This window comes from Ursus maritimus, unplaced genomic scaffold (assembly GCF_017311325.1).
Source record: "Ursus maritimus isolate PB19 unplaced genomic scaffold, ASM1731132v1 scaffold_1, whole genome shotgun sequence".
Lineage (NCBI taxonomy): Eukaryota > Metazoa > Chordata > Mammalia > Carnivora > Ursidae > Ursus > Ursus maritimus.
Genome location: NW_024423343.1, coordinates 8,542,979 through 8,557,757, shown reverse-complemented (window position 1 = coordinate 8,557,757; position 14,779 = coordinate 8,542,979). Strand labels below are relative to the sequence as shown.

General features: G+C 46.0%; 1 protein-coding gene across 4 annotated transcripts in view; it reads left to right on the top strand.

Moving 5' to 3' along the window:
- ARMC9 (armadillo repeat containing 9) overlaps nucleotides 1–14,779 on the top strand; it is a 143,582-nt gene that overhangs the window by 67,813 nt on the left and 60,990 nt on the right. For all 4 annotated transcript variants that reach the window (XR_005837128.1, XM_040639136.1, XM_040639142.1 and 1 more), the window contains exons 18-19: nucleotides 1,937–2,027; nucleotides 7,639–7,694. Coding sequence is in view for 3 of the 4 variants with exons in the window: in XM_040639136.1 (XP_040495070.1) it covers nucleotides 1,937–2,027; nucleotides 7,639–7,694 (147 nt within the window). In the remaining variant the exon portion in view is untranslated. The remainder of the gene's footprint in view (nucleotides 1–1,936; nucleotides 2,028–7,638; nucleotides 7,695–14,779) is intronic.

Below are 14,779 nucleotides of genomic sequence, written 5' to 3'. Positions count from 1 at the left end.
AAGGTCTGGGGCAGGAGAGCATTTCAGGTCAATAGGGCTGCCCTCATGCCTGCTCCAAAGCCTCCCGCATGCAGGGCTGGAGCAGTTGTCGGCCACGAAGCTCGTCCATGGGATTTAAACTCCAGCCAAACATTCTGCCCTGGGCTGGAGCAGACCATTGCCCTCTTGGCACCTTCTTCCTTGATACAAGGACTATCCAGACTTGGTCTTCCCTTCCGGGCCGCTGCTTCATGTTCTCTGTGCGCTTACCTATGTCTGCCTACCAGTTACCTGTTACAGTTCTCAAAGATGCTGTCCTAAGTCTCTCACTCTTCTGTCACCTGCAACCTTGCTTATTCCCTTGGCCTCAGCTACCAGATCTCTCTTCCGAGCCACAAAACCCCTCCAAACACAGCAAGCACAGTCTTAACCACTTACTGAGCATCTGTTGTGTGCCAGCAGTTGGACTAGATGCTGTTTCTTTAAGTATGATTTGTGAACAGTGAAGTGCACAGGCCTTACATACACAGCTCAGTGCATTTAACAAACATACGTCTACATAACCGATGCGCAATTTACATTCTTTATCTTTTAAAAATTTCATGTTAACTAGAGTTGCCATCCTTATGTTATAGTTGAGGACACAGGCTGAGAGGAACGAAGCAATTTGACCAAGGTCACACAGTTAATTCATGAGGGAGCTCGGATACAATCCAGTTTTAACCTTCTAGAAGATAATGCTCTGCTCTAGATGATGGGAACTCACCATGTTCAAAATGGCACAAGGCACTTCTTTGATTCAGTTAGAGCTATTGATTCCAAACAGGCCTACATTAAAAGGGGGAAAATACTGGCTTATGTCACTGAGAAGTCCAGGCATAAGCTTCAGGCAGAGTTTGATCAGAGTTCATGCATTAGTAGAGCCATTTCTCTCTGCTTCCTCTGTTTCGGGTTCATGATGTGACACACTTTCGCCTTGTAGGGCAAGAAGACTCACCAGCTCCAGCCACACATCCTCACTCACATCCCTCAAGGAAAGAGGAAGGACGGGAGACAGACACCTGTGCTCAGGTCCTTGTCTCACCTCTACATTTTCCTGCAATTCTGTTAGTCAATATTGAAAATTCTGACGTCAGCATTTTGTGATAAAGTAAATAAGGTACAGGGTGGCGACTGTAATAATTTTGATAGAAAAAGAATGATAGCTGTTTAAAAAGAGGTTCCACTTGTTCATTTACTTCTCTACACATATGGTTTTACTCTTCATTTTGTCCCTAAAATCCAGAAGGAAGAATCTAAAGAAATCACAAGAAAGAAATCACCTGCCAAAACAACATACTGCCCAAACTAAAGAGAATACTTACTTACACAGTAAAATTTTACAGCTTTTTGTTTTTTCACTTACTATCAGAGTGTAGTTGACATACGGTGTGATATTAGCTTCAGGTGTACAATATGGTGATTCAACAGTTCTGTATGCGGCCCAGTGCTCATCAAGCCAACTACAGTCACCATCTGTCACCGTACAATGTTATTACAGCATCATGACTGTACTCCCAACACTGTACTTTTTTTTTCCTTAATCTCCGTGACTGCTTACTTATTCTCTAACTGGAAGTTTGTACCTCTTAATCCTCTTCGCCTATTTCACCCCTCCCTCCGCCCACCTCCTTCTGGCAACCCCCAGTTCTCTGTACAATAGGTTTTCTTGTTGGCTGAATGTTTTATAATTAGGTTGGATAGTCAACGAAGAGGAAAATAATTTCACTGTGAGTTGTAAAAAGAACAAGAATGTTTAGTACTGAGCAGAGGACTTTGTACTGTGTATATCCCATCCCCCGCATAAAGGGTGTTTTTTTTTTTTTATTAGGTGAAACTATTCCGTTGAAAACTAGTTTCACCCCATTAAAAAAAAAACCCTGAAATATTAACTCTTACTCTCTCCGTTGCCCCCTAGGGAATGGAGGACATCCTTCGCTGCTTCATCAAAGAAGGCAATGCTGAAATGGTCCGCCAGATCGAATTCATCATCAAGCAGCTTAATTCAGGTCCGTTCAATGCAAGAATCTGTGATCTACCTTTTGCATCTTTCACATGGGCTAGAAAGATGCATGGGCTTTCTTAGAAGGCTTGTCAGTGTCTTGGATTTCATTTAAGAGGCTTTAAAGGAGGTGGGGAGATTCAAGCGAACCCACCAACGAAAGTTCAAAGCCAGGTAGTCAAAGCCAAGCTGTCCCAAGACCAGCGATCTCTCATCACACTTCAGGCTTACAGTCAACAAAAAGAATTCAAAAGCAATCACAAACACCCCGCTCTCACATTCTCTTTATGTGGGCCTCCCCCTCCTAATTGTTCCCCCCACCTCATAAGGCTTCTCTGGGGTCCCAGGGTCCGATAAGGAAAACAAACACCAGTCTCCCTAGTACCACTACAGAAAACATCGTTCTCCCATATGCGTTCATTCTTTCACGAAAAATTTATATTGCCGGTGGCTCCATGAGAGGATATGATCCTCTTTCTCTCTGGCTTCCTCCATTACGGTGACAACCTACATCCCATAGTAAGCAGGAAAGGAAGGTGCAGGAGGCCTTGGATGGGACCAGGATGGAGGGGAAGCTTTAGCTCTTTCTGTGAACCCCAGACACCTTGATCCTGACTGCCACCCTGTCAGAGGCACCTGGCCCTGCCAGCCTCCGGGGCCGAGTTTGTCACGTGTGCCTTTCTACGTGCCTTTCCCATCATGGAAAGTCCATGTGCACAGATCCAGCTCTGCACATGAGCGAAGGTAAAAAAATGAATCTCTTGATCTCTACTCCCAAGTCAGCAGCTTGAGCTAGGTAGCTGCCAGAAGCCATTCACTGGAAGAAGCCCGCAGGCAGCTCTTTAGGCTCTCGGTTCAACAGCCTGGGCTGCACGTGGCAGTCACCTGAGGAGATCTGTAAATCCCCACCCCATGCTGGTAAAATCAGAATCTCCGGGGGAACCCCAGGTGTGAATAGTGTTTAAAGCTCCGGGTGATCCCCGTGGGCAGCCAAGATGGCGTGTCCCTGTCTCTGACGTGCACACGGATGGAGAGGCAAGATGGCGTATCCCTGTCTGACGTGTGCATGGATGGAGAGGCAGAGAGAGGACATGAGAGGCTCCTGATCAACAGGAAGCAGCTGGGAGAGCAGCCAGTGAGGTGTGAAACCTCGGTTGCCTTCAAGCTAGGGCCCGTTTCCATTTGAACATCCTCCTCCTCAGCTCCTAGAGCAAATACGATTCATCCCAAATTTGGGTGAGCAAGGAATAGAACTTTATTTTCTGCAACAGCTTCATTTCTTTTTTTTCTTTCTTTTTTTTTTTTTAAGTTTTATTTGAGAGAGAGAGTGTGTGCGCGCATGAGTGGAGGGAGGGGCAGAAGGAGAGGGAGAGAGAGAGAATCCTCAAGCAGACTCAGCTGGGTGCAGAGCCTGACACAGGGCTCAATCCCAGGACCCTGAGATCATGACCTGAGCCGAAAGCAAGAGTCAGATACTTAATTGACTGAGCCACCCAGGCACCCCTGCAACAGCTTCATTTTGGACTTTGAGCCCCAATTCTGCTGGGCAGGCATATTTACAAAATAACACTAACTAAAACCTTAACCTCAGTCAGGGCTGAGCTTGTTCCCTAATAACCTCCTTCGGGCAGGCAACAGTTTAGAAAGGGGGGGAAGGCCCGGAACATCGGTCCCTTTCTGCTCCATGCTCATCAGCCACGCTGAGACCTCAGTCCCAGGCCAGGGGTCCTCTGCAGCCTCAGGGTCACATCTGGGCTGCAAATCTTTTTCAAGGCTGACTCTGTGTTTCAGTCTATCGAGACATACCCACCTCCATTTCTTTGTCGGTCTTCCCTCCTTCCTGGCAGCCATGACACGGGGTGGGGGGGGTGTCCCCTTGCTCTCTAGCCAAAACCATCTCTTTGTCTTATGTAAATCTGGCCCTTGAGCCAGCGTGCTGACGAATGTGAAGAGGGAGGGTCAGTTGACATTTCCATGAGAGATGTGCTTTGCCAAGAAGTTATCATGGACAGAGCTCAAGCTTTATAGCCTTGTGTGTCCAGGAGAGGCCTGAGATACACCTGCCTCTCTCAGTAAGTTCCAGTTTAAATAGAGTGTCAAAAGTATTTCTTTTTTGATCTCAAGCGTTTAAGTTATTCTGTATCTGTGGGGCAGTGGCAGGGTCCCCAGAGACAATTACCTAGGAGTCTGCTACTTTGAAACAAAATTAGAAAGTCATTGAACACTTGGATGGAGGACCAGACACACAGACACAAATACCCTAGGATATGTGTCATGAGTCAGAATGGATGAATGTACCAGCATGGTGATGAAAACCAGAGAGGGCAGAGCTGGAGTTCCCACCCAGTCCAGGCTTCGTCCTCAAGTGGACAGTAACAGGAAAGTATGAATTAGTAGCAGCTTACTAGTTTAAGATATGTGAAATGGCATTGCCACAATCTTTATTTTTTTACTTTCTTGTTTTATTTTAGTAAATACTAAAAACACATAAATGGGTTTTCATACATTCAAGCCCATCTCAGTTCCCTAGCCCTATTTTTCCTATGAAGTTTTAAGGTTTCCAAATACAAAAATTCTAGTATATTTTAGGAACCTCACCCCACAGGTGGGAGAGGACGGCTCTGGGGAAGCTTACGGGAAAGCTGGCGACCCTGACAAGCAGAAATGACCGCCAACAGCAGCAGCAGGGAGGCTTGTCCGTAATACCAGCCCCCAGCAAGGGGGCACCGGCCAGTGCGAGCCCATCCCTGAAGAGAGGACAGGAGCAGGGCAGAGCCGGCTTCACCAGCAGGGTCCTCCAGAAAGCAAGGAGACTGGCAGCTCCAGCACTGTGCACTGTTAGTTACCGGAGCGAGGGCAGCTGGTTGTGCCAGAACCCAGGGAACAGTGTGGGAAACAGGGCTCATGTCCCCGTCATGCCCTGGAGCAAGAGCTGAGGTTTATAAGGTACTTTAGTTCGCAGGACTGGATTGTTCTGGGAGGAGGATGCCTCTGAGCCAGCAGGCTCAGGGGAGAGGGCGTGGCTGGACCAGCCTGCGGCCTCACAAAATGTCAAAGATTCTTTTTTAAAGAGTGGGAGAGGGCATTTCCGTATTTGAAAAAGAGATGTTTATAATTGATGACTATAGCTGCAACTCCATTCTGAAAGCCACCTGCCTGATAGGCATTTACTGCGGGAGGAGTAGTCACGCTCCTCGTGAGCTGGGAGGGAGTAGAAGTTAGGTAACGCAGGCTCAGCCCAAATGCAGGGTGACCTAATTTCTCCCTCTGCAAAGTAGTTTTCTTGACAACGGCGGGGCCGTGATGGGCATGGAGGCGTGCAAGCCCCTCTGAGGTGGGGACAGAAGTCCGTGTCCTGCTGTCCTTGGTCCAGTCAAGTCAGCAGAGTCCTTCCCTTCAGAATGAGGCTCATGTTGAGGATGGTTGGGTGGCCTGGAGTTTCTACATATTCCCTTCTATGAAATGGTTTGGGGTTAAATTTGGGTGATTCTGCCGCCTTTCTACGTATGCTGAGCAATGTCTTCAAGAATCGCCTTTCACTCCTCCTTTCCTCCTACTTCCTCTTTGACTTCCTGTCCTCTTCTCTCAGGCTCTGGTCACTTTCATGTCAGCTGTTCAAGAAATGAGTGATCCTAAGGAAGATACATAAGGAATAAAGGAACGAGTAAGCCCAGTGCTTTGTTCCCCAGGGACTCACAATTCCCAGACAGTCCGTAGCCTTTCATACATTAGGAAACACTGATCGTCCGAAAGTGACAAGCACTATCAGAGTAGTGCTATCTACCACAGTGCCGGCTAGTACCGCTGTCTACACAGTACCGGCTAGTACCACTGTCTATACAGTGCCGGCTAGTACCGCTGTCTACTACAGTGCCGGCTAGTACCGCTGTCTACTACAGTGCCGGCTAGTACCGCTGTCTACTACAGTGCTGGCTAGTACCGCTGTCTACACAGTACCGTCTAGTACCGCTGTCTACACAGTACCATCTAGTACTTCTGTCTACACAGTGCCGGCTAGTACCGCTGTCTACACAGTACCGTCTAGTACCGCTATCTACCACAGTGCCGGCTAGTACCGCTGTCTACACAGTACCGGCTAGTACCGCTGTCTACACAGTACCGGCTAGTACCACTGTCTACTACAGTGCCGGCTAGTACCGCTGTCTACATAGTACTGTCTAGTACCGCTGTCTACACAGTGCCGGCTAGTACCGCTGTCTACACAGTGCCGGCTAGTACCGCTGTCTACACAGTATCAGCTAGTACCACTGTCTACTACAGTGCCAGCTAGTACCGCTGTCTACACAGTACCAGTACCGCTGTCTACACAGTACCGTCTAGTACCGCTGTCTACACAGTACCATCTAGTACTTCTGTCTACACAGTGCCGGCTAGTACCGCTGTCTACACAGTGCCGGCTAGTACCGCTGTCTACACAGTACCGGCTAGTACCGCTGTCTACACAGTACCGTCTAGTACCTCTGTCTACACAGTGCCGGCTAGTACCGCTGTCTACACAGTACCATCTAGTACCGCTGTCTACCACAGTGCCGGCTAGTACCGCTGTCTACACAGTGCCGGCTAGTACCGCTGTCTACTACAGTGCTGGCTAGTACCGCTGTCTACACAGTGCCGGCTAGTACCGCTGTCTACATAGTACCGGCTAGTACTGCTGTCTACACAGTGCCGTCTAGTACCGCTGTCTACACAGTGCCGGCTAGTACTGCTGTCTACACAGTGCCGGCTAGTACTGCTGTCTACTACGGTACCGTCTAGTACTATACTAGTACTACGCTAGTACAGTGCTGTCTACAGAAAATGCTGAGTGTGTTCAGCAGAGAGAGAGGTGACTGCTCAGTGAGGGATCAGGGAAGTCTTCGTGGAGGAGAAAGTAACCAAACGTCTATGTAACACCTTCTGTGTACCTGGCCCTGGGCCAGGTGGCGTAGTTCTGACATGTTATAAAATCTCCCCAACCCCCCTAAGAAGTAGGTAGTCTGATACCCATTTCACAGATGAAAAAACAGAGGCTTATTCTTTCTCTGATTCCATGTGCTATTATCCCCTTTGTGAACTCTTTTACAGTCTAGCAGTGAACCACGGGAGCCTTCAGGAGCTCTACCTGCCATGGCCACTACCCCGGCCTCTGTGGAAAAATCATGGGATTTAGAAATAGACTCAAGTCGAATCTCAACTCTGTCACTTATGGGAATGTGACCGGAAACAGGTCCCTTATCCTCTCTATGCCTCTGTTTGCTGTTTGCTATTTGCTATAGAATGGGGTTAAGAGTCAACAAAGTCTTTGTAAGGAGTAAATAAATAACACATGGGACAATACCCAGCACGGTGCCTAGCACTACTCATTTACTTTCTTTCTAAATTCCTCTCAAATTGTATGCTGGCTTTTAACTTTTCTCGCGGCACTGCCAATGCATTCTGTACAAACAGGGAGAGAGATTTACGTTGCTCAGGGTGATCTGAGCCTGTGGCTGTGTGGGCACCAGAAACCCAGTTGTTCTCGTGCCACCTCATTCTCGTCTCTACAGCAGCCGGAGGGTTTTGTTGGCCAAGGCTCCCGACCATGTTTGCAGTTATTCATTTATTTTTTTTTTTTATAGAAGAGCTACCGGATGGTGTTCTTGAATCTGACGATGATGAAGATGAAGATGATGAAGTAAGTTGGAGGCTCTTGACGCCGCATAAAAAACTTGGACCAAACTATTGAGTCTCTTCCTTGCCTTGAAGAGTTAGTCTAGAAATGGCAGTTTCGATCCCTGCTGCCTTGTTTCTCACAGTTCTGGGGGTTGGCTAGAGCTCAGCTGGGTGGGTATCTGCTGGTCTCATGTGGGATGTCATGTGGCTGCTTTCTGTGTCCACGCTGGCCTCGCATCCTCCACGGCCCCTCCACGTGGCCTCTAATCACTCAGCGGTCTAGCCCGCACTTCCTTCCCGGTCGGCGGCAGAACTTCCGATCCTCTTCCAGGCTCAGCAGCATCAGAGCATCACTTCTGCTGGGTTCTGCTCAGGGCACATCACAAGACCGGCTCAGAAGGTGGGGGGGGGGGGGAGCGGCAGTTAGACTCCACCAACAGGAGGGTTTGAGGTGGGAGCACATGCGCGTGGCCACGTCTGAAGACCACCAGCCGCACCTTGGGTGGGTTTGCTGCAGCCAGCACCCAGATGCCACGTTCCACAGCACTTGAGTTTTATGGGAAGTTCAAAGACAACAGTTCTTCAACGTGAATCTTTTGCTTTGAAGGGGCATGGGCCTCCCCTGGTCCTTCTCAGGGTTGGGAACGTTGGGCCCAGAGGCTCACTGTGAGAATCTCTAGGGAGAGAGGCTTGGTTCAGAGCACGCAGAACCAACCACTGGACTCCTTTAATTGCGTTGTTTTCATATGGGTTTCCTCAACTGTGAAAAATCCGCTTCCCTGGTTTTTTAAAGCGTGAAGGTTCAGAACGAATGTGGTGAGTCTCATGAAGTGGTATAGAGGATGGTGACTCATGCGCTATAGGTGGATTTCTCAGATGACAAGCTCTTTCCTTGTTTTCCCTTCAGACCTAGAAAAAAGCATACACAGTACCCTGTCCAGTTCTCTGTAGTAATAATCGGTTTGCATTCCTTCTCTATGGTGGGGAGTAGTTACTCCCGAAATGAATGTGGAGGACATGTGTCTACTTGGAGCTCGGTCTCTCGGTTTGGAAAGGTGTGGAAGAGTCAGGTTTTTGTCGATCGATGGCACCAGCTGGGGGAGATAGTTCACTGATGAGCCCTCCACCGAAGCAGCCGGCCAGGGACTGTCCCTGCCGCAGGCGGCCTCCCAGCTGCCACCTTCTTCCTGAGCTGTAGGTGGCAGCAGCGGGTGCCCTTGCTCCGTGCGCCTTTGTCCAACAAGTGCAGCTCTGGACCTCGGCTGGGGATCCTGGCCAGCACCTTCTCCGGCCCCTTCCTTTGGGAAGGTGGGCCCAGAGAGGGGCGGAGACCAGCCTAAGGTCACGCAAAGTCGATGACAGTAAAATCTGGTTTAGAACAGGGACTGGCAGACTTTTTCTGTAAAGGGGAAAGTAGTTAATATTTTAGGCTTCGTAGGCTGCCCAGGTCTCTGTTTCTACCACTCAAATCTGCCATTGTAATGCAAAGGAGGTATCAGCAATACATAAATGGACAAATGTGGCTGTGTTCCCATAAAATTTTATTTATGAACACTAAAATTTGAATTCCAGTTGATTTTTATGCATCACTAAACATTTTTTTCAGAAGTTTAAAGATGTAAAAATCATTCTCAGCTTGCTGGCCTTCAAAAGCAGGCATTACGGAGGGCACGTGATATAATGAGCACTGGGTGTTGTATGCAACTGATGAATTACTGAACTCTACCCTGAAACTAATAACACACTATATGTTAATTAATTGAATTTAAATAAAATAAAATTAGGAAAAAAAAAACCAAAAGCATCTTGGCCTGGGGGCCATTGTTTGCCAGTCGCCAGCGAGAACCCAGCTCCCTGACTCAGTCTTCTCAGGATTGTGATAATGACACCCGCTTTGTGCCTGGCCCTCAGTGTTATTTTAAATTATATTTTGAGTGAATGTCTTAATTATTTAATTCCAGGAAGTTTTTGTCACTATGTTCAAAAGTTCCCCTCAAGATCTATTGTGTTACCTCTTTGGGATTTTTTGTTTGCTTTGGTTTTTCGTTCTGTTTTGTTGCTATTAACCCCTTTGTGTTGCAAGGGAAAATTCATTTGATTCAACCGTTCTGTTAATGATGGGAACTCAACTTTTGGAAATATCCCTATGGAAGCAATTATAGTCTACTAAAAATGAAGGAATATAGAGATTTTTTTTTAATTTTATTTTTAAGTAATCTGTACACCCAACGTGGGGCTCGAACTCACAACACTGAGATCGCATGTTCCACCAACTGAGCCAGCCAGGCGCCCCTATAGAGATCTTTTAATTTTCTGGACTTTTGGCTATCCTATGCCAATTTTTATTTTAAGAGGGTGGTGTTTGAAAATATTTGTTGTGATAACTAGAATTTTCAGAAGATTCCTAGAAGGGGTGTAGTTGGGAAATTGTAAGGAAAGGATCCGGCATTTGGAGCCGGAACATGACACTTTGTGCTGAACTCCGGTCAGCAGGTGCTAGACTTCCCCTCCCTTGTGACACTGACAGCCCACCGCAGAAGGTTAGCAAGGGCGCCCTGAGGAAGGCTGAGCTGTCGGTGTTTTACTCTGCCTTCACTGAGGGTCGGTGTGACTTCTTAAATTGGAAAGAAAAAGGAAAGTGAAAGATGCCCAGACTTAGACTAAAGGAAACTTCCAGAGATCATTTGAGCAAGTCACACTTTTGTCGGAATGTGGCTGCTGTCTCCCAAACAAAATTATTTTCAGGATCTCCGATCATGTCATTTTTGCTTAGCAATGTAAAATATTTTTTAATTTGATAATTAAACCCAAAACACAGATAACGGAGCCAGTGTTTTCAGTGAGCTGCTCAGTGCTTCTCAAGACAAAATGGCTCTGTCGGGGTGTGGCCGGAAGCCATGGGGAATTATGCTCATTCTGCCTTACATCGAGTTAACATCTGTGCACTGTGACTGCGGCCATGGGTCCTGCTCCCCTGGAAACTCAAGAGAGCCCCCAGATACAAAATCCAATTTTTCTCTCTAATTTCTAAAAATGTAATGACTTGTCCTGATGCCCTGACACTTAGTGATGTCTGATATACCTATATTTAAATGCCAAAATAAAAGATTGTAGTTAGGAATGTTTTTTCAGCTTCAGGACTGTCTAGGGTATAATGTCAAATAGGAAAAGGAAATCACAAAGTGATATGAACACTACAATTTCAGAAAAAAACCCATAAATACACATCCTGATGACGTATGTGCTTCTGTGTACGTGTAGCAGAAAGGCATGGAAAGTTACGTGCTCTCTTTGTTGACACTGGAAACGACCTGGGGGCCAAGAGGAGGAAATGGGGGTGGGGGGGAGCCTTGGTCAGCCAGAGAGAGTTGCAGAGTTGCCTGTGAAGTGAGAAGTGAGGGGGTGCCGTATTTAGTGGGCAGAGGGTGGGTGTTAAGCCATCCTGAAGACTAATGGGGCGAAAGCCAAACCGAATAGTTGGGGAGCCAGGGGGGACATGGGAGAACAGAGCCGGAACGTATATGCAGCGCTTCCCACAAATCTGGCTGTGAGCAAGACAGAGAGTGGGATAGCGGCTAAGCACGGCAGTTTTGTTCTGCTCTTGTTCTGATTTGGGAGAGCCTAAGCATGTTAAAATGCTGCTGGGAAGGATCCAGCTGAGAGGAAGAGAGAGGCAGGAGGAGGAGAAGGGGTGGCATCAAAAGGACAGATGTTTTTATTATTTTCACAATTGCTTCTTATGCTCTCGTGGCCCACAAGCCCCCAGACCCATCTAAACCTCCGGAGAAACAAAACTATCCTTAGATAAGCTTGGACAATACAGACACAAGAACAGGCAGGTGACCATTACAGTGTAAGGGTTTGAACGCCTCTCACCAGGTGCTTTAAAGAAATGTATCATCTAATACAGTTTATTTTTGTATTAAGCTTATGTCGTATGTTCCCAAAGAGCTGCCGGTAAATCACAGGGCTCAGGAACCCCGAGGCCTGTGTTTCTGCCACCAATGGCTCATTTCCTTATGACAGTTTAAGGTGAGGTGTCCAGCTCGTCAGTGGAGAAGAAAGGTCTTCCTGTGTTGTTTGAGAAGACAGATTTTAAGACAAATATTCTTCCCTCTTAACAAAACAGGTTTAAGTGCCAGGTGAGATCAGCCACCTGGTAAAGAGATTTACTTGCTGGTTGCCACGTAAGTGACAATCAAATGCCCAGCAATTTCCGTCTCTAGAGATTTCTCAAATATAAGAGTCATTCGTTTATTTATTCAACAAATATTTGAGCGCTTTGAAATAGCATTATTCTAGGAAATAATGAGGAAGGGATACAAAAGGGATCTAAAAGAATATAGGCGGCTTATAATACCTCCAAGAGTTTAAAATTTGGAGAGGTGAGACCATCGTGATTCTGAGAGCAGCAGCTCACGGCTGTAGCACCGCCATGTGCCGGGCATCGCACTCGGTGCGGGGCGCGTGCTCACACGTCTGCTCACGACAAGCCTGCGAGAGGTACTGTTACTGGTCCCATTTCACAGATGGGGAAGCGGAAAATATGTCACTCACCGAGTTCACACAGCTAGTAAGTTAGCGATGGAGCTTGAAATCAAACCCAGGTGGTCCGACCCGCCAGTCCGCGCCGTTAACCACTGCCCGATTTTGTCTCTCGTGAGACAGATGGCAACACATAGAAACAGTTAACAAATGATAGAAAACGAATATATGATTATAGGTTCATGGATGTGATAGAAGCGGGAAGTACTGTACAAATTCCGAGTACTGCAGGAGTGCTGGAACATGACTGTCTCGACTGACCTTCCCTAGCCTAGGGCGAAAGGTGAGAGGACTGGATTGATGAGGAGAAAGGTGTGTCAGGAAAGCAGGAGAGGCATCTTCCAGGGGTCTCAGAGGGCATCAGCTTACCCTTCGCTGCTCCTGGGACCCACATCAGTACGTGTATGTGCTTTCATATTTTTCTTGTAAGATACGTACACACACAGTATCCATGTATGTACACGTGTCCATGTACGTTTTCATCAATAGTGGTTTTACAAAATGAGATAGATGTAGATACAAACACACACATACACAGCGTTGCCTTTCTTTCCTGTTAATATTTTCTGGAAATCCCTCTAAGTCAGCCAGCGGAGCAAACTGATTCTTTTTAATGCCATACCTAGATGTACAGTTTTCCAGATTTTTGCTTTGTCAGACAATGCTGCAGTCAATATCTTTGTAAGTATGTCCTTATGTACTGGTGCTTGAATTGACATGGGCTTTTGTTGCCAGGTTGCACCGTTATGTGTGTTTTTAATTATAATAGATTTTTCCAGATTGCTCTTCAAAAGGACTGTAGCAATTCAGATTTCACTAGCAGAGCAGGGGAGAAGACTTTTCTTTCCATCTCCACCAGCGACAGGTGCAGTCACTCCTTATTTTTCCCAATCTCTTGGTGATAAAGAGCTATCTCGTTGTTATCTTAATTTGCATCCCCATTGCGTAGTATGAATGTCTTTTATGTTTATTTTATTGGGTATTTGGGTTGGCCATGCTGTAACTTCCTATTCATGGCCTTTCCCCATTTTTCAAATTGTGTTTGTCTTTCCACGTCACTTCATGTGACTTCTCTGTACATTACAGATATAGACCCTTTTTCACCTTCATTGGAAAAAACTGAAAGATGCATCTTTTATTCATTGACTTATTCTTATATCTTTTGCCAGAAGTCTTTTAAAATTTGTAAAAAGCTAAATAAATTGACTTTCCTTTTACAGCTTCTGGGTTTCTGTCCTGATTAAGGTTTCCCTGAACCTAGATTTTACGTGTAGTCTCCTAGATTTTCTCTTAAGAATTTATTTTTTCATTTAAATTTTAATTATTATATATAGATTTTTTGTTTTGGTTTGGTTTTTTTAAGATTTTATTTAGAGAGAGCAAGCACGAGCAGGGGGAGGGGCAGAGGGAGAGGGAGAGGGAGAGGGAGAGAGAATCTCCAGCAGATTCCCCACTGAGCGCAGAGCCCAATGATACAGGGCTCAACCCCATGATCCTGAGATCATGACCTGAGCCAAAATCATGGGTCAGACGCTTAACTAACTGAGCCACCCAGGCGCCCCGGTTGTTTTTTTTGTCTTTTTTTTTTAAGTAAACTAACTATACCTCCACTGTGGGGCTCGAACTCCTCTAACACTGAGGTCAAGAGTCTAATGATCCTCCGACTGAGCCAGCCAGGCACCCCAATTATTAAATATTTTATACATAGAAAAATGTATATAATATTTACATAAAGTTTGAAGTAACTTCTCAAATTTTTGGTTTCAGAACATTTTTACACTCCTAAAAATTACTAAAGGGACTCCTGGGTGGCTCAGTCAATTAAGCATCTGCCTTCTGCTCAGGTCATGATCAAGCCCCACATCGGGCTCCCTGCCCAGTGGGGAGTCTGCTTCTCCCTCTGCCTCCCGCCCCTGCTCATGCTCTCTCTCTCTCTCTCTCTGCCTCTCTCTCATGAGAATAAATAAAACCTTTAAAAAGATTAATGAAGATTCTAAAGAGCTTTTGTTTATGTGTTTTTTGCCTATCGATATGTGCTAAATTAGGAAGAATTGAAAACTGATAAAATGTATTTATTACTTTTTAAGTGACAGTAAGCAACCCATTATCTTTTAATACAAATAAATTTTTTTAAAGATTTTATTCATTTGTTTGACAGAGAGTGAGAGAGTGAGCACAAGCAAGGGGAGTGGCAGGCAGAGGGAGAAGGAGAAGGAGGCTCCCTGCTGAGCAAGGAGCCTGATGTGGGACCCCGGGATCATGACCTGAACCAAAGGCAGCTCTTAACCGACTGAGCCACCCAGGTGCCCCAGATAGTTTTATAAAAAATATTACTTTCCCAAAAAATGTATTAAGAGTATAGCATTGTATTTTATTTTTGCAAATCTCTTAATGTCTAGATTAGAAAATATCTGGGTTCTCAAATCTTCTCCTAGATTCCATCTGCTGAAACATGTTGTAGTTGAAACAGGTGGAGTATTTTTAATAGCCTTTTTGGATAGAGATTTTTTTCTTTGATACTACTTTTAAATTGGACAAGTCATAGTTTATTAAAGGTTAGCT